This window comes from Bufo bufo, chromosome 1 (genome assembly GCF_905171765.1).
Source record: "Bufo bufo chromosome 1, aBufBuf1.1, whole genome shotgun sequence".
Taxonomy (NCBI): Eukaryota; Metazoa; Chordata; class Amphibia; order Anura; family Bufonidae; genus Bufo; species Bufo bufo.
Window position 1 is genome coordinate 65,136,121 of NC_053389.1, and position 20,538 is coordinate 65,156,658.

The window sequence follows — 20,538 nt, forward strand, 5'->3', positions numbered from 1 at the left end:
TGTCAAAAAACAAGTCCAGCCAAATCTGCCTTCCAAAAACCGTATGGCATTCCTTTCCTTCTGCGCCCTGCCGTGTGCCCGTACAGCGGTTTACGACTACATATGGGGCGTTTCTGTAAACTACAGAATCAGGGCCATAAATATTGAGTTTTGTTTGGCTGTTAACCCTTGCTTTGTAACTGGAAAAAAAAAATATTAAAATGGAAATTCTGCCAAAAAAGTGAAATTTTGAAATTGTATCTCTATTTTCCATTAATTCTTGTGGAACACCTAAAGGGTTAACAAAGTTTGTAAAATCAGTTTTGAATACCTTGACGGGTGTAGTTTCTAGAACGGGGTCATTTTTGGGTGGTTTCTATTATGTAAGCCTCGCAAAGTGACTTCAGACCTGAACTGGTCCTTAAATAGTTGTTTTTGCTTCTAAACTTCTAAGCCTTGTAACGTCCCCCAAAAATAAAATATCATTCTCAAAATGATCCAAACATGAAGTAGACATATGGGGAATGTAAAGTAATAACTATTTTGGTAGGTATTACTATGTATTATAGAAGTAGAGAAATTGAAACGTGGAAATTTGCTAATTTTTCAAAATTTTGGGCAAATTTGGTATTTTTTTTATAAATAAAAATGATTTTTTTTTTACTCCATTTTACCAGTGTCATTAAGTACAATATGTGACGAAAAAACTATCTCAGAATGGCCTGGATAAGTCAAAGCATTTTAAAGTTATCACCACATAAAGTGACACTGGTCAGATTTGCAAAAAATGGCCTGGTCCTTAAGGTGAAAATGAGCCCGGTCCTTAACCACCTCCCGACCGCCTAACGCAGCGACGCGTCCGGAAGGTGGTTGATTCATTCCTCCTGGACGCATCCGTGCGTCATCTCGCGAGACGCGAGATTTCCTGTGAACGCGCGCACACAGGCGCGCGCGCTCACAGGAACGGAAGGTAAGAGAGTGGATCTCCAGCCTGCCAGCGGCGATCGTTCGCTGGCAGGCTGGAGATGTGATTTTTTTTAACCCCTAACAGGTATATTAGACGCTGTTATGATAACAGCGTCTAATATACCTGCTACCTGGTCCTCTGGTGGTCCCCTTTGTTTGGATCGACCACCAGAGGACACCGGTAGCTCAGTAATATGTTGCACCAACCACCACTACACTACACTACACTACACCCCCCCCCCCATCACTTATTAACCCCTTATTCACCCCTGATCACCCCAGATCACCCCATATAGACTCCCTGATCACCCCCTGTCACTGATCACCCCCCTGTCATTGATAACCCCCTGTAAGGCTCCATTCAGAGGTCCGTATGAATTTTACGGATCCACTGATAGATTGATCGGATCCGCAAAACACATACGGACGTCTGAATGGAGCCTTACAGGGGAGTGATCAATGACTGTGGTGATCACCCCATATAGACTCCCTGATCACCCCCCTGTCATTGATCACCCCCCTGTAAGGCTGCATTCAGACGTCCGTATGAATTTTACGGATCCACTGATAGATGGATCGGATCCGCAAAACACATACGGACGTCTGAATGGAGCCTTACAGGGGGGTGATCACCCCATATGGACTCCCTGATCACCCCCCTGTCATTGATCACCCCCCTGTCATTGATCACCCCCCTGTAAGGCTGCATTCAGATGTCCGTATGATTTTTACGGATCCACTGAAACATGGATCGGATCCGCAAAACACGGACATCTGAATGGAGCCTTATAGGGGGGTGATCAATGACAGGGGGGTGATCACCCCATATAGACTCCCTGATCACCCCCCTGTCATTGATCACCCCCCTGTCATTGATCACCAGGCTGCATTCAGATGTCCGTATGATTTTTACGGATCCACTGATACATGGATCGGATCCGCAAAACACATACGGATGTCTGAATGGAGCCTTATAGGGGGGTGATCAATGACAGGGGGTGATCACCCCATATAGACTCCCTGATCACCCCCCTGTCATTGATCACCCCCCTGTCATTGATCACCATTCAGACATTTTTTTGGCCCAAGTTAGCGGAAATTATTATTTTTTTTCTTACAAAGTCTCATATTCCACTAACTTGTGTCAAAAAATAAAATCTCACATGAACTCACCATACCCCTCACGGAATCCAAATGCGTAAAATTTTTTAGACATTTATATTCAAGACTTCTTCTCACGCTTTAGGGCCCCTAGAATGCCAGGGCAGTATAAATACCCCACATGTGACCCCATTTCGGAAAGAAGACACCCCAAGGTATTCCGTGAGGGGCATATTGAGTCCATGAAAGATTGAAATTTTTATCCCAAGTTAGCGGAAAGGGAGACTTTGTGAGAAAAAAAAAAAAATATATCAATTTCCGCTAACTTGTGCCAAAAAAATAAAATTTCTATGAACTCGCCATGCCCCTCATTGAATACCTTGGGGTGTCTTCTTTCCAAAATGGGGTCACATGTGGGGTATTTATACTGCCCTGGCATTCTAGGGGCCCCAAAGCGTGAGAAGAAGTCTGGTATCCAAATGTCTAAAAATGCCCTCCTAAAAGGAATTTGGGCACCTTTGCGCATCTAGGCTGCAAAAAAGTGTCACACATCTGGTATCGCCGTACTCAGGAGAAGTTGGGGAATGTGTTTTGGGGTGTCATTTTACATATACCCATGCTGGGTGAGAGAAATATCTTGGTCAAATGCCAACTTTGTATAAAAAAAATGGGAAAAGTTGTCTTTTGCCAAGATATTTCTCTCACCCAGCATGGGTATATGTAAAATGACACCCCAAAACACATTCCCCAACTTCTCCTGAATACGGAGATACCACATGTGTGACACTTTTTTGCAGCCTAGGTGGGCAAAGGGGCCCACATTCCAAAGAGCACCTTTAGGATTTCACAGGTCATTTACCTACTTACCACACATTAGGGCCCCTGGAAAATGCCAGGGCAGTATAACTACCCCACAAGTGACCCCATTTTGGAAAGAAGACACCCCAAGGTATTCCGTGAGGGGCATGGCGAGTTCCTAGAATTTTTTATTTTTTGTCACAAGTTAGTGGAAAATGATGATTTTTTTTTTTTTTTCTTACAAAGTCTCATATTCCACTAACTTGTGACAAAAAATAAAAACTTCCATGAACTCACTATGCCCATCAGCGAATACCTTGGGGTGTCTTCTTTGCAAAATGGGGTCACTTGTGGGGTAGTTATACTGCCCTGGCATTCTAGGGGCCCAAATGTGTGGTAAGGAGTTTGAAATCAAATTCTGTAAAAAATGGCCGGTGAAATCCGAAAGGTGCTCTTTGGAATGTGGGCCCCTTTGCCCACCTAGGCTGCAAAAAAGTGTCACACATCTGGTATCTCCGTAATCGGGAGAAGTTGGGGAATGTGTTTTGGGGTGTCATTTTACATATACCCATGCTGGGTGAGAGAAATATCTTGGCAAAAGACAACTTTGTATAAAAAAATGGGAAAAGTTGTCTTTTGCCAAGATATTTCTCTCACCCAGCATGGGTATATGTAAAATGACACCCCAAAACACATTCCCCAACTTCTCCTGAATACGGAGATACCACATGTGTGGCACTTTTTTGCAGCCTAGGTGGGCAAAGGGGCCCACATTCCAAAGAGCACCTTTCGGATTTCACCGGCCATTTTTTACAGAATTTGATTTCAAACTCCTTACCACACATTTGGGCCCCTAGAATGCCAGGGCAGTATAACTACCCCACAAGTGACCCCATTTTGCAAAGAAGACACCCCAAGGTATTCGCTGATGGGCATAGTGAGTTCATGGAAGTTTTTATTTTTTGTCACAAGTTAGTGGAATATGAGACTTTGTAAGAAAAAAAAAACAAAAACAAAAAAAAACTCATTTTCCGCTAACTTGTGACAAAAAATAAAAAGTTCTATGAACTCACTATGCCCATCAGCGAATACCTTAGGGTGTCTACTTTCCGAAATGGGGTCATTTGTGGGGTGTTTGTACTGTCTGGCCATTGTAGAACCTCAGGAAACATGACAGGTGCTCAGAAAGTCAGAGCTGCTTCAAAAAGCGGAAATTCACATTTTTGTACCATAGTTTGTAAACGCTATAACTTTTACCCAAACCATTTTTTTTTTTACCCAAACATTTTCTTTTTTATCAAAGACATGTAGAACAATAAATTTAGAGCAAAATGTATATATGGATCTCGTTTTTTTTGCAAAATTTTACAACTGAAAGTGAAAAATGTCATTTTTTTGCAAAAAAATCGTTAAATTTCGATTAATAACAAAAAAAGTAAAAATGTCAGCAGCAATGAAATACCACCAAATGAAAGCTCTATTAGTGAGAAGAAAAGGAGGTAAAATTCATTTGGGTGGTAAGTTGCATGACCGAGCAATAAACGGTGAAAGTAGTGTAGGTCAGAAGTGTAAAAAGTGGCCTGGTCTTTCAGGGTGTTTAAGCTATGGGGGCTGAGGTGGTTAAGGAGTTAAACAATAGGTCAGTTTATGATGACACATTCCCTTTGAGGTCAAGTCTTAAAGCCAGGAGAGAAGTATCCATTTACAACTCTTAGTTAAATGAAAGGAGTGACAGACGTATTCAAAGAAAGACAGAAACCTCTTGTTCATTCAGATTGGACATCTCAGCGAGAGGCTGGAGGGCGAGAGACAAGATCCCGTCAACCTAAGAGAATGTGAAGAGCAAAGAAGAAAACAGTATACATATTAAGTGCAGAGAGAAGATGAGAAATCGAGCAAGCACTGCACCAGGCTAGGTCTAATGACACGCACAAAGAGTAAAACTTTCTGCCCAAGCTTTACCTTACCTTCGATGACCCTGGAGTGACTGTAACACGGAACAGAAACAAAGACACAACCATTCCGGCCATCATAGACAGAAGCAGGCCGTGACGAGGGTTGCCATAGTTCCTCAAACCTGCCTGATGGTGACCACAGAAAGGACATTGAAAAACCGTTAATGCAAGTGAAATAATTAAAACCATAAAATACATATTATAGATCCCTCTAGTTCTGTTCAGTGCTCATTACGGTTATGTTCACATCTGCTTTGGTCCCGCTTTCTCTACTTCCATCATATTTTATGGGAAGACTAGCAATGAATGCAGTCAACATGACTGGAAACCGTGGAGGAATGATGGATCTGGTGCAGTGTCATGTGGAACCTGCACTTTCTGAATTATATGATAGCCGTCATGGCACATAACAGGTAAAAATTAGTGTTAGGAACCCGTCTAACTAGAGATCGCCTTGACGTGCGGCAGACGGGCTCAAATAATTTTGTACAAAACGATTTGCCAAGCATCTCTAACTTATTAGTATAGCATTTGCAATTATGATTCAATTTTGTACTTTATTTGGTTTGCAGAGAGCTGTTGCATTGCATGTTTTGTTTTACAGTCTTGTTCTCAGCCATAGCAACGTGCCCCTGCGCTTTGGGATGTGCTGACTGACCCCCTTTTTCTTTGCAGCTGGTGCAGGGTCATGGTTGACGTTTATAACGGAAGCCATGGCATTGGAAGGCCTTATACAGGAGCTGTGTATTTAGTGGCAGGCATAGTTTCAGATTCTGTCGTACATAATCTTTTAAGCTTTCCCTTACAATGTGATGGGACCCAATCTTGTTCTTGGCAGTAAATAAACAGGATATATCTTATGAAGTGGCCCACCCTTTATGTTCCGTCCAGTACACTTAAAGGGTTGTGCAGGCTGTATATATTGATGACCTGTCCTCAGCATAGGTCATCAATATCTGATCGGAGGGCGTCCGACACCCGGCACAGCCGCCGATCAGCTGTTTGAAGAGTAAGCAGCATTCCATTTGAGCGCCGATTCCTCTTCAGTACATTACAAGTGCATGGAGCAATAACTAAAGGATAATGAAGATGAAGCAGTGCTGAACCTCTCCAAGCAGTTGTTCGGTGTGGGTGCCGCATGTAGGATCGGTCACCAATATCTGAACAGTGGAGGTCTGACAATTGGCACCCCCATTGATGACCTGTATTAAGGATAGGTCATAGATAGATATATATATATATATATCACCTGCACAAGCCCTTTAATGCTCAGATATTGAGGCCATATCAGACAAATTTTTTTTTAGCCATGTTGCAGACATCTCAAACAGGCCTTATGATATCAGATTTCATAAGCGCCCCTTATAGTTGTGCAAACTGGCATAAAACATTTCTGATAAAAGGACTTAGATCTTCTTTTGATACCTGTCTTCTGTAAGGCCTAGTTCACATTTTAGTGATTTGGTCAGTATTTCCATCAGTTAGGGCTCATTCAGACGACCGTACTGTTTTGCAAAACACAGATGCCGGCCCATGTGCGTTCCGCAATTTGCAGACCACACATGGCTGGCACTATCAGCCGCAATTGCGGACAAGAATAGGACATGTTCTATCTTTTTTTGCAGGCTGCGGAACAGAACTACGGATGCGGACAGTACACGATGTGCTGTCCGCATCTTTTGCAGCCCCATTGAAATGAATAGGTCCACACCCGTTATGCAAAATTGCGGAACGGGTGGGGACCCGTTCATATGGCCGTGTGAATGGGCCCTTATTGTGAGCCGAAACCAGGTGCAGGTCTAATTTAGCTCTGTGGAGGCTCCACCCTTGTTTGTTGGCTCACAATCACTGATGGAAATCACTGACCGAAAAACTGAAGTCTGAACAAAGCCTAAAAGGTAAAAGCATTATGCTGTAAACGGCCATAAAAAATGATGAGTTTGTAATGGCTGCATTCACGTTTCTTACTTTTGCCACAGCACGGTCGGACAGTAATCCTGCAGCAATACTGCCTAGGAGACCTCCCACCTCTAGAGCGCTCATGTACGAGCTTCCTGCAAAAGACAAAAAATGTCAAATGTAAATTTAATATTTCATGTGAAAATATAAAGATGATTTGTGCCTGAAGCGCTCAGTACATGTTGTTCTGGTTTCTGAATAGGATTGTCTATCCTTATGTACATCTTCAGGAGCTCCATGATGCCGGATGCCCCTGAACCCTGTGGCTGCACCACAATCACCACAATCTGGGATGAACCCTCAAGTCTGCCTCATGTGGCAGCGACGTATGTCTGACAGAGAATAGATATTTGGCTGTGGATTACACATCATTTGTGTAAACTATACGCAATTATATGTGCAGAGAAGAAGGAAAATGACGTCCATGTCTGCCACTTACCTATCAATGCTGACTGCCCTTTGTCTTGAATCAAGAAGAGCTGCCCCCAATCTGTACAGCAGGTTTTCGCTCCAAATACCACCAGATACCCAGCGCACAGCAACCACAGGTAAGGCGAGAGCAGGAACTCTTTCAGAGTGGTCTCATCTGCAGACTGGGACCCTGGAATCGCAGCCGAAGGGACAGGATAATAAATGAAGAAAAAAATCATGTATAACACAAGGGCCAAATGACTCCTCACGTGAACTGTAGTGAGCATTGTAAAATACATATTTTGTGTCTCCCATTTCTCTGTGGGGACAAATGAGCAAGAGGGACCATTAAACAAGCATGCCAGCAATTGGTCTTGGCACATGGGTTAGTATAAAAGAGGAGCTGCCCCCTCTCCTGACATGTCTGTTTAGTAACTACTTGCATCCCCCATGTAATAACAATTCTGGAGCATCTGTTCTTTTGACTCTGCGTTGTGCCATTCCTCTATTATACCTGCTACAAGTCATAAATGAATTACTAGCAGTTTGCAATGAAGGTCCAACTGGGTGTTACCAGTTGGGGGTGTGGCCCTGCACAGTCTGACATTATCCAAATCAGAGCCGTCAGGGTCAGACCAGTGTTTTGGTCCTAAATTTGCACAGGACCTGCTCCCGCTAGATAGCAAGAGCAGGAACTTTAAAGGGGTTCTCTAGGATTTACATATTGATGAACTATCCTCAGCTGTACGAAGAGGCCGCAGCCCTCTGAGCGCTCCAGCATCTTCCTAGGCCATGTAATGTCACGTTCATCGGTCACATGGCCTAGGCACAACTCAGCCCCATTTGAATGAATGGGTTTGAGCTGCAATACCAAGCACAGCCACTATACAATGTACAGCGCTGTGCTGCATAAGCTGTGGGCAGGCCACGGTGCTCACAGGGGCGCCGCAGCCTTCTACTGAGGATAGGTCCTCAATGTGTAAATCCCAGAGAACCACTTTAAAATCATGCTATACATTTACAACAGTGCGATTTTAAAGACCAGGACCCACATGGCGTATATGTACAGCTAAAGGTCATCAGGTTAAGTGGAAAAACAGGTTATGCGTGTACAGGTGAAACTCGAAAAATTTGAATATCGTGCAAAGTTCATTTATTTCAGTAATGCAACTTAAGGTGAAACTAACATATGAGAGACTCATTACATGCAAAGTGAGATATGTCAAGACTTTATTTGTTATAATTTGGATGATTATGGCTTACAGTTTATGAAACCCCAAAGTCACAATCTCAAAAAATTAGATTATTACATGAAATCAATAAAAAAAAAAAAAAAAAGGATGTTACATAGAAAAATGTAGGACCTCTGAAAAGTATAATCATGCATATGTACTCAGTACTTGGTTTGGGCCCCTCAGTGCGTTGTGGCATGGCAAGGAAAACCAGGACGCCTTAATAGCAGCCTTCAGCTCTTCTGCATCGTTTGGTCTCATGTCTCATCTTTCTCTTGGCAATGCCCCATATATTCTCTATGGGGTTCAGGTCAGGCGAGTTTGCTGGCCAATCAAGCACAGTAATCCCATGGTCACTGAACCAGGTTTTGGTACTTTGGGCAGTGTGGGCAGGTGCCAAGTCCTGCTGGAAAATGAAGTCAACATCTCCATAAAGCTAGTCTGCGGAAGGAAGCATGAAGTGCTCCAAAATCGGACCACTGAGCAACAGACCAGTTCTTTTTCTCTTTAGCCCAGGTAAGACCCTTCTGACGTTTGTTGTTCAGGAGAGGCTTGACAAGAGGAATACGACATTTGAAGCCCATGTCCAGGATCCGGCTGTGTGTGGCGGCTCTTGATGCACTAACTCCATCCTCAGTCCACTCCTTGTGAAAGTCCCCAACACTTTTGAATGACCTTTTCCTGACCATCCTCTCCAGGCTGCCGTCATCCCTGCTGCTTGTGCACCTTTATAGTCCACACTTGTCCCTTCCACATAACTTTCTATTAATGTGCTTTGATACAGCACTTTTGGAACATCCAACTTCTTCTTTTGCAATTACCTATTGAGGCTTTCCCTCCTTTATGGAGGGGGTCAATGATGGTTTTCTGCACAACTGTCCGGTCAGCAGTCTTTCCCATGATTGTGATTCAGACAGAGACAATTTATAGGCTCAGGTCCCCTTTGCTCAGGGGGATATGGATTCATTAGCTGACTAGAGTGTGACACTTTGAGCCTAGAATATTGAACCTTTTCACAATATTCTAATTTTCTGAGATTGTGAATTTGGGGTTTCATAAGCTGTAAGCCATAATCATCCAAATTATAACAAAGGTTTGAAATATCTCGCTTTGCATGTAATGAGTCTCTCATATGTTAGTTTCACCTATTAAGTTGCATTACTGAAATAAATGAACTTTTGCACGATATTCTAATTTTTCCAGTTTCACCTGTAGGTTTTCTGTGGGATATAAAGAACCAAAGGCAAAATAAGAGGTGTTCACCTTTCTTCCCTTTCTTGGCCCCCAGCTCAATGTTCTTAAGCCCCACGTCGGACGGCTCATTCTTGATAAGTATAAGACAAACCACAGACACTCCAATGCAGATGAGACCAGAGAAGGACAGGGTACTGCGCCAGCTGTAACTAGCCGCTACTAGGGTAGCAATAATAGGCCCTAGGCTTCCTGCGAGGTTCATACTGCACGACAGCACTGCCCACCATGTGCCAAATTGTGAAGGCTCGAACCACTGAAAGGCAAGAGGAAAATAGGTGCAAAGATTATCTTACAAATGAGGCAACGAGACATATGTGCAAGCATCTATTCAGCGTCAATATATACCGGATATATTTTTACTTCAGATGCCAGAGCCACTCTGAGCACCCCCCTTGTGCCCCCATCCTCTCCTTCTTGACTGACAATGCCAGGAAACATATGCAGGAACCTGGCCTTGTCAATCAAGGAGAGAGATGGCCTGGCAGGAATATGGATTAATAGTATTTTTTTTGCAGAATGAAGCAACACATCGCTAAGTTAATGGTGTCCCATTGTGTCTGGTTTAACAATCAATTTCCTGGTGATGTTGTCCAGGGTTGGACAGTATCTACTCTCTTTCTCTTTGCTTTCCCCCTCCCTTCTCTAGAGCTATCACCAGGGAAGAGGAGGTCCTTGTATATTGCAGGAAGTAAAGCTAGTGAAAGCAGCAGTATCCTGAGCTCACAAGCAGCATATATTACAGTGAGGAGCACATCCACAAAAGTCTGAAACTGGGAGCGGGTTACACACTGAATGAATGAATGACACAATTATCCTAAAGGGGTTGTCTCACTTCAGTAAATGGCATTTTTTTTATCACGTAGACAAAGTTAATACAAGGCACTTACTAATGTAAGCTAGATTCGTTTTTCCACCACATTGTACACTGCTTGTTTCCAGCGGTTACGACCACCGCTGCAGAGCGGATATGAGGTGGCCGGGATGGAACTGCTGCGCATGCGTTCCTATGCGCAACCCCAGCCACCGGAGAGGCTGGCACTTTTTCCTATAGTGTGCAAGCACGACCACCGCTGCTGGACTGCAGGGTGGTCCTAAACCCTGGATACAAGCAGTGTATACTGTGATGGAAAAATAAATCCAGCCAGCAAAGGAGGCAACATTAGTCACAATACATTAGTAAGTGCCTTGTATGGATCCATCACAGTATTCAATTCTGTTTTTCTGCTCCTGCGATAGTATAGATAAACAGAAACACTTAAAGAGGACCTTTCACCACTCCTGACATGCCTGTTTTAATAGCTTCATGCATTCCCCATGTAATAACAATTCTGGAGCAGCTATTCTTATGTCTGTATGTTGTGCCATTCCTGTATTATTTCTACTAGAAGTTATGAATGAATTGCTAGCAGTCTGCAGTAAGGGTATAGAGGGGAGGTAACCAGTTGGGGGGTGTACCTGCACAGACTGAAAATGGCAGCACTGATTGGATAGAGGGAGTCTGTGCAGGTACACCCCCCCAACTTGTTACCTCCCCTCTTCTGTACCCTTACTGCAGACTGCTAGCAATTAATTCATAACTTCTAGCAGGAATAATAAAGGAATGGCACAACATAACCATAAGAATAGATGCTCCAGAATTGTTATTACATGGGGAATGCGTGTAGCTATTAAAACAGGCATGTCAGGAGTGGTGACAGGTCCTCTTTAATGCAGATTTCAAATCACGCTTAACATATAAAAATCTTTTTTTCCTTGACAAAGGCATCCATAGCCATTGTACCTCCTTCCCTGTAGTACTAGCAGCTGAGCAAGTAAATACTCCTGTAAATCGTGAATAATCTCTTTACAAAAATTGCAGATACCCAACGAACAGCTGTACACTTACCTTCCGAAGAACCTTCCCACAGGGCGGCCAGCCAAGTCCTTGTGCAAGACCATTAAAGAACCAGAGGATGGCAAAAACGGACACAGTGGAGCTCCAGGAAAACAGCACATTTACCACCCCCACTAAGCAGAGTCCGGTAGAAAAGAGCCAGCGAGCACTCATTTGGTCAGACAGGACCCCGCTGATGAACTTGCTGATTGCATAGGCTGCGGACTGGCTGCTGGTGATCAGACCTGTGGACAACATACAGATCTAGTTATTCAACCGTTACATCTGCTTCAATACAGAATTTCCATAGGTAAATAGGCCACTCATTATCAACGTCTTCACTTATTACAGATAGGCACAAGCATCTAAATGAACAAAGGGTGTGAAGATCTAAATAAAATTATTGTTTGTCACTGATTGCATCTTTTATCAAGGCAGAAAACTCACCTTTTGTTAAGGACATCCTCTTGTGTAAAGATGCACTGCCAATAATAAGCAAACTGCATGAATGGCCCCCATACAGTAGGATGATTGTTCCATTTGATCCTACTGGACAAGCCTTGCCGTCATGCTAGATCGTTGATCGGCATTTGTTTTTGGGCAGACGTCACCTAGGCACAGCTCAGCCCCGTTCAAGTCAATGGAGCTGACCCACACCTAGGCCTCATGACTGATGGCCATGACATCACTGGCCTAGGACAAGCAGTGAGAAGGCTGCGGTGCTCAAAGGAGCGCGAGGCCTTCTCAAACGGCGGATCGGCGGGGGTCCTGGGTGTCGGTCCCCACTGATCAGATGCTGATGATCTATCCAGAGTTATCAGTTACAAAGAGCTGGATAACCCCCTCAAGAATTGGTATTTGTAATCAGTTGAGGTTGTGTCTGGTACTGTAATTCAGTTCTACTAATGTGAATGGGGCTGAGGACACTGTGGACAGTTTTTGGGAAAACAAAGACAGTCATGTTATTCTAACCCTGGACAACCCCTAGAACTCGACCAACAGGTCTTTTTCAACCAACTTACTATGAAAACAGGACTACAAGAAGTAAACATGGTGATCCGTGTGATGCAACCTCCAGGCAAAGTCTTTTGGTGCCACTTCAAACATGTCACAAGGTGACAGGAAAATAATGTGGAAATGTGGAACGTGGTCGCTGCATAAAAAGTGGCAAATTATTTCTTATTCATGTTTTGGTCTGACTGCTGGGACTCCCACCGATTACATGAACAGGGGTCCTGAGCCCCAATATGAATGGAATGACAGGTCCAGCATGTTCAATGCTGCTCTATTCAAACTGTAAGAGAAGGCCGAAGATAGGTGAGTAAAGTGCACGATTATCTCCGGCAGTGATGAATGGAGCAGCAGGGCACATCCTCGACCTGCCGTTCCATTCATTCAAGGGGTGCAGGGCCCCTGTCCTCATGATCGGTTGGGTCCAGGTCCTTAATCTATTAGCAGTGACTGTGGACCCTGGAGAGGAGACAGAAGTGTTGTTCACCGCCTCTGTCTGCACTGTTCTCATATACACAGCGCTCACCAAGCTTTATTGCTTTTATACTTCTTTTTTTAAATACCTTTATTGCTTGTGATGATGATCAGCAGGATGCCTATAGCAGGAGGCTGCTGATGGGTCTAACTAGGCCCAGCACAGCTCTAAGACTGTGTTCCCAAGACGGATTTGGAAAACACGCTGGAAAATAAAATCATTTTGGGCGCTTTTTTTTCAGCTTCCCATTTTTTTTAAATGGGAAAATCAAAGCAGATTCCGCTCCAAGATAGAGCACGCTGCTTCTTTTCTTCTGCACTGTTTTATTTTTATTTAAACAGAATTATATATACGCACATATACTCATTGACCAAAAAAATAAATTTAAAAAATAAAGCACCAAGAAGGAGTTGTTACAATGAAACTTTCTCTGTGTGAATGTAATGAAGATGATAAGGAAATACCTCTACAATTGTAAGGAGGCTCTAGCCTGGATACAAGACGAGAGACGGCCTCTAGCCTGGATACAAGACGAGAGACGGCCTCTAGCCTGGATACAAGACGAGAGACGGCCTCTAGCCTGGATACAAGACGAGAGACGGCCTCTAGCCTGGATACAAGACGAGAGACGGCCTCTAGCCTGGATACAAGACGAGAGACGGCCTCTAGCCTGGATACAAGACGAGAGACGGCCTCTAGCCTGGATACAAGACGAGAGACGGCCTCTAGCCTGGATACAAGACGAGAGACGGCCTCTAGCCTGGATACAAGACGAGAGACGGCCTCTAGCCTGGATACAAGACGAGAGACGGCCTCTAGCCTGGATACAAGAAGAGAGACGGCCTCTAGCCTGGATACAAGAAGAGAGACGGCCTCTAGCCTGGATACAAGAAGAGAGACGGCCTCTAGCCTGGATACAAGAAGAGAGACGGCCTCTAGCCTGGATACAAGACGAGAGACGGCCTCTAGCCTGGATACAAGACGAGAGACGGCCTCTAGCCTGGATACAAGACGAGAGACGGCCTCTAGCCTGGATACAAGACGAGAGACGGCCTCTAGCCTGGATACAAGACGAGAGACGGCCTCTAGCCTGGATACAAGACGAGAGACGGCCTCTAGCCTGGATACAAGACGAGAGACGGCCTCTAGCCTGGATACAAGACGAGAGACGGCCTCTAGCCTGGATACAAGACGAGAGACGGCCTCTAGCCTGGATACAAGACGAGAGACGGCCTCTAGCCTGGATACAAGACGAGAGACGGCCTCTAGCCTGGATACAAGACGAGAGACGGCCTCTAGCCTGGATACAAGACGAGAGACGGCCTCTAGCCTGGATACAAGACGAGATACGGTTGGCCATGGAGGCATACAGGTTCTGTATGGTATCCTGCAGCACATTTGCCCACAGATGTTACAGCTGGGCCTGTACAGGTCCTTCTCAAAAAATTAGCATATTGTGATAAAGTTCATTATTTTCTGTAATGTACTGATAAACATTAGACTTTCATATATTTTAGATTCATTACACACAACTGAAGTAGTTCAAGCCTTTTCTTGTTTTAATATTGATGATTTTGGCATACAGCTCATGAAAACCCAAAATTCCTATCTCAAAAAATTAGCATATCATGAAAAGGTTCTCTAAACGAGCTATTAACCTAATCATCTGAATCAACTAATTAACTCTAAACACCTGCAAAAGATTCCTGAGGCTTTTAAAAACTCCCAGCCTGGTTCATTACTCAAAACCACAATCATGGGTAAGACTGCCGACTTGACTGCTGTCCAGAAGGCCATCATTGACACCCTCAAGCAAGAGGGTATGACACAGAAAGAAATTTCTGAACGAATAGGCTGTTCCCAGAGTGCTGTATCAAGGCACCTCAGTGGGAAGTGTGTGGGAAGGAAAAAGTGTGGCAGAAAACGCTGCACAACGAGAAGAGGTGACCGGACCCTGAGGAAGATTGTGGAGAAGGACCGATTCCAGACCTTGGGGGACCTGCGGAAGCAGTGGACTGAGTCTGGAGGAAGACTGGGGAGAGAAAAATGCCAAAATGCCTGAAGTCCAGTGTCAAGTACCCACAGTCAATGATGGTCTGGGGTGCCATGTCAGCTGCTGGTGTTGGTCCACTGTGTTTTATCAAGGGCAGGGACAATGCAGCTACCTGTAGCTATCAGGAGATTTTGGAGCACTTCATGCTTCCATCTGCTGAAAAGCTTTATGGAGATGAACATTTCATTTTTCAGCACGACCTGGCACCTGCTCACAGTGCCAAAACCACTGGTAAATGGTTTACTGACCATGGTATTACTGTGCTCAATTGGCCTGCCAACTCTCCTGACCTGAACCCCATAGAGAATCTGTGGGATATTGGGAAGAGAAAGTTGAGAGACGCAAGACCCAACACTCTGGATGAGCTTAAGGCCGCTATCGAAGCATCCTGGGCCTCCATAACACCTCAGCAGTGCCACAGGCTGATTGCCTCCATGCCACGCCGCATTGAAGCAGTCATTTCTGCAAAAGGATTCCCGACCAAGTATTGAGTGCATAACTGAACTTAATTATTTGAAAGTTGACTTTTTTTGTATTAAAAACACTTTTCTTTTATTGGTCGGATGAAATATGCTAATTTTTTGAGATAGGAATTTGGGGTTTTCATGAGCTGTATGCCAAAATCATCAATATTAAAACAAGAAAAGGCTTGAACTACTTCAGTTGTGTGTAATGAATCTAAAATATATGAAAGTCTAATGTTTATCAGTACATTACAGAAAATAATGAACTTAATCACAATATGCTAATTTTTTGAGAAGGACCTGTAGATCCTGTACACTCTACAGTTGCTGAAGCTGGCGTCCCAGCTGATCCCATAAATGCTTGACTGGTGATAAATCTGGTGACCGGGCAGCCAAGGAAGTGTAATCTGGTGGAGACATTCCTGGGAATCCCTTGCAGTGTGTGGTTGAGCATTAGTGTGCATTCACACAACCGTAAGTGTTTTGCGGTCCCGCAAAACACAGATTCCAGCCGTGTGCGTTCCGCATTTTGCGGACCGCACATGGCCGGCGCTATATAGAGAATGCCCATTCTTGTCCACAAGCGTGGACAAGAATAGGACATGCTCCATATTTTTTGCGGGGCCGCGGAACGGTACAACTGATGCAGACAGCACATGGTGTGCTGTCCGCATCTTTTGCGGCACCATTTAAATGAATGGGTCCGTACCCGTTCCGCAAAATTGGATGGAGGAACACATGTGATGGCAGGATGTCCTGCACATATCGCTGAGCTGGTAGTGTCCCCTGTATCACTACTAGGGGTGACAGACTGTTGTACGTGGTGGCTCCCCAGATCATCCCGCCAGCAGTTGGGGCAAGGTGTCACTCCACAGCATAGGCAGGATTGAAGAGCTCACCACCAGGGCCCCATACTCAAACCCAACCATCGTGGGATCCCAAACAGAACCGATGCTCCTAACAGCTAAGTTACAACGGCCTCGATCAGGGATCAGCAACCTTCGGCACGCCAGATGCTGTGAAACTACAACTCCCAGCATGCACACTTACTCAGCTGCTCTTGTAACTCGCGTAGAAGTGAAAAGAGGATTCTGGGAATTGTAGTGCCGGAGGTTGCTGATCCCTTGCCTAGATGGTGGGCAATTCATAGAAACATCCGCTCTGCTTCTTTCAATCCAATGATGCGTCCCCTCTCAAAGTCTGTCAATGGGGACGCATTATTTTCAAGATGCACACTACCCAAAAGTAGCCTCTGTGAGCCTCTTTAAAGGGCAGTGGGGGAAGCTCTTGTGGCAAGACCCAGTGTCTATCAGATCATACCTGTAACCATTTACATATCTCCCTGAGACATAACCGCGTGCAAAGTTTTGCAGCAATCTGACATTTCTATCTGGGTGCAGAATGTTTTTGGCAATGAGTATCAAAATTTATAAAGGTCTTTTCTGAAAATTGAAAAAACAAACAATAAATGAAATCTATACACATAAAATAACCCCTGCTCGCTGCTAGAACCGACTGCATAATTCTTAATTAGTCATGTAATGTCCCATGTGCATATACCCTTGAAGCACCTTGTCTCATAAGTATGCCGTGCCCTTCCTTGGTTATTCCTCCTAGAAATTCATGGATGAATTAATAGCTGAGGGGGGGGTCTGTCCCTGCACGCTGTGACATTGTCCATTCAGTGCTGCCAGTGTCAGACTATGTAAGGTCATGACCCTTTAATAAAGCAAATGGTAAAGTTATTCATCAGTTTCTAGGAGGACTAACAGAGGAACAAAGATTATAAGGTAAGATGCTCCAGAATTGACATTACATGGGGGGATGCAAGTAGTTACTACAGCAGACATGTCAGGAGAGCCTAACGCTCCTTTCTAACAATGAAGATCCACTTTTGGGATGCAGAGAGATTCTGCAATTACAATGGCCCTAAAAGTATATAAAATAAAAACTACGTTATCCGGTTTCTCTTTTTTTTTTTTTTTTTTTTATAATTGACAAATTCATTCATTACCAAGGCAGGAATCAGTGCTAGGGACTACATGTCCCAGCATGCTCTGTTCAGTTTACTGACCGTGTGGTCATCATGGGCATGATCAGAAAACAGCCAGTCTCTTTTCCCTCGTCCCAAAGGTCAGCTCTCTTTCTCTGTCATTCTGAATTTTGCTTTTCATCAAAATTTATTCCAAATTGCTGATGGGAGAGCGGAGTTTCACTTAATGCTGACTCGGCGGAGTAAAGTTACCGAGAACTCCTGAATCTGCACATTGTATGATATGGCGGCAGACAGTAAAGCAAAAGGCCACTTACCCAAATCATCCTTGTCCAGTTTTATTTCCTGCATTACAGACGGCATGACAAAGGAGAAGGTCTTGCGATTGAAGTAGTAGAGGGTGTAGCCCACAAACATGGCCCCGAAGATGACCGTCCGGTAATAGGCATATCCCTGCCCTTGTGATCCCATCTTGCCTTGTGTCCAAAGGGTGCTCTCAGAGACTTATAACCGCTGCTTCATTTAAAGATGTCAGAGCTCGAGCAGCTCGAAGTAAGGCATATACTGTATATATATATATATATATAGATCGGGTCAGCGTGCATATGCCAGATGGATTCCCAAGTGAAGAAACAAGCCACAGGTCGAGCCCCCACGCTGGTAAACGGAGACGGTCAGAGGAGGGGAATGCTTCTGCCAATCTCTTCCTTCTGCTGAGCTGGGAGTTTGTTCTCTGTCCTCTTCCAGGTAGGCTGTTATATCTGTCCTGGGCCAATGATTAACCCCGAGGTGTCACAACGCTGCAGGGACAGGAAGAAAGGAGATCATTTACTGAACGTGCAAAGTGAAAAGCTGACGAGACCTCGGAGCATGCAACAGGAGATCTAAGAAAGCTATTCCAAGGCAGGGGGCGAAATCATCCCCCACGCATCCAGAATCTGCAAACCAGATCATACGCCTATGGCCCCATTCACACCACCATATTTCTGGTCCGCATCCACATTTTTTGCAGTTTGGATGTGGAACCATTCATTTCAATGGGGTCGCAAAAAATGCTAACAGCACTGAGCACACCATGCGCTGTCCGCAACTGTATATCCGTTCCACAGTCCCGCAAAAAAGATAGAATATGTCCAATTCATGTAATAGGCACTGTTACAATGGGTCCGCAAAAAAAAAAAGAAACCTTAGGCCCCTTGCAGACGAGCGTGTCCGGATTAGGTCCGGATGCGTCCCGGTGCATTGCGGCAAACCCGCGCGAGCAGGAACGCAATTGCAGTCAGTTTTGACTGCAATTGCGCTCCGATGTTCAGTTTTTATCGCGCGGGTGCAATGCGTTTTGCACACGCGTGATAAAAAACTGACTGTGGTACCCAGACCCGAACTTCTTCACAGAAGTTCAGGTTTTGGTTAGTTGTAGTGTAGATTGTATTATTTCCCCTTATAACATGGTTATAAGGGAAAATAATAGCATTCTGAATACAGAATGCATAGTACAATAGCGCTGGAGGGGTTAAAAAAAAATATATAATTTAACTCACCTTAATCCACTTGTTTGCGCAGCCGGCATCTCTTCTGTCTTCATCTGTGAGCAATAGGACCTTTGATGACGTCACTGCGTTCATCACATGGTCCATCACATGATCCATCACCATGGTGATGGATCATGTGATGAGTGTAGTGACATCATCAAAGGTCCTATTGCTCACAGATGAAGACAGAAGAGATGCCGGCTGCGCGAACAAGGAGATTAAGGAGAGTTAAAAAAAAAAAATTAACCCTATTTTTTTAGCGCTATTGTACTATGCATTCTGTATTCATAATGCTATTATTTTCCCTTATAACCATGTTATAAGGGGAAATAATAATAATCGGGTCCCCATCCCGATCGTCACCTAGCAACCGTGCGTGAAAACCGCACCGCATCCGCACTTGCTTGCGGATGCTTGAGATTTTCACGCAACCCCATTCATTTCTATGGGGCCTGCGTTACGTGAAAAACGCACAAAGAGGAGCATGCTGCGATTTTCACGCAACGCACAAGTGATGCGTGAAAATCACCGCTCGTGTGCACAGCCCCATAGAAATGAATGGGTCCGGATTCAGTGCGGGTGCAATGCGTTCACCTCACGCATCGCATCCGCGCGGAATACTCGCCCGTGTGAAAGGGGCCTTAGGCTAAATGCACACCATCAGGATTGCGTGTGGAAAATCCACACAGTAGGTCATGTACATTGTATTCTATGAAAATTAGAAATTCTCAATGCACACGATGCAGATTTTTTTCCGTGTGGATTTTAAAATCCGCAGAATCTGTATTGTTTTCAGGATCTGTGTTTTACGGACCACAAAATACATATGGTCATGTGCAGGAGCCCTAATACAGGACCAGCAAAGTGCATGGCATTAGATAGATCTCATAGACACTTTGGGGGTCATTTGTTATTTGGCATATTTCTGGCGCAAAGGTCCTTTGCGCTGCAATCTACGACTTTTCCCCGCTCACTCCAGGTCTTAAAAAAAAAAAAAAGTGGGCAGGGAAGGGGACGAGCCGGCAGGCAGGCCAGCCTCATTCATCATTTTCCACGCCGGTTTTAGGTGTAGAAAATTGTCTATATGTAAGACAGGTCGGAAGCTGGATGCGCCGAAGTTATGGAGAGGCCGGCGCCTCTTCGCAGCTGCAGCGGATCCACTGCCAGATATAGGGGTTTTCAAGATCGGTGTCTAAAACGATGGTCTTAGATTTAGAAATCTGCTGCATGTCAACTGTTGTCGCATTTTTTGGTATGTTAAATCTGCAACCAAAAAAGTGCAAAAACAGAGATAGTGTCCGTTTTTTGTGCAGATTTTCTGGACACAAATCTGCACAGTTTAAGTGTAGGGACCCTTAAAGGCAAATTAGCTCATGTCAGGCAAACCAGAGACTCCTCCAAGAGGAAGAGGGGCCCATTTGTAGACATGTGTTTCGGGGGTTCTTTCAGTGTGCTCATGCACACAAACGTATTTCATGTCCG

The 20,538-nt window shown here is 44.5% G+C and overlaps 1 protein-coding gene across 4 annotated transcripts in view; it reads right to left on the minus strand.

Moving 5' to 3' along the window:
• SLC37A4 (solute carrier family 37 member 4) overlaps positions 1-20,538 on the minus strand; it is a 63,207-nt gene that overhangs the window by 14,735 nt on the left and 27,934 nt on the right. For 2 of the 4 annotated variants that reach the window (XM_040425395.1, XM_040425402.1), the window contains exons 2-8: positions 17,842-18,324; positions 11,541-11,773; positions 9,665-9,908; positions 7,198-7,359; positions 6,768-6,853; positions 4,812-4,925; positions 4,604-4,669 (exon numbers count right to left, since the gene is read on the minus strand). In XM_040425395.1, the coding sequence (XP_040281329.1) occupies positions 4,604-4,669; positions 4,812-4,925; positions 6,768-6,853; positions 7,198-7,359; positions 9,665-9,908; positions 11,541-11,773; positions 17,842-17,995 (1,059 nt within the window). In that variant the 5' untranslated portion in view covers positions 17,996-18,324. Of the gene's footprint in view, positions 1-4,603; positions 4,670-4,811; positions 4,926-6,767; positions 6,854-7,197; positions 7,360-9,664; positions 9,909-11,540; positions 11,774-17,841; positions 18,325-20,538 lie in introns of those variants that run through there. The other 2 variants (XM_040425410.1, XM_040425420.1) reach the window with 2 other exon arrangements.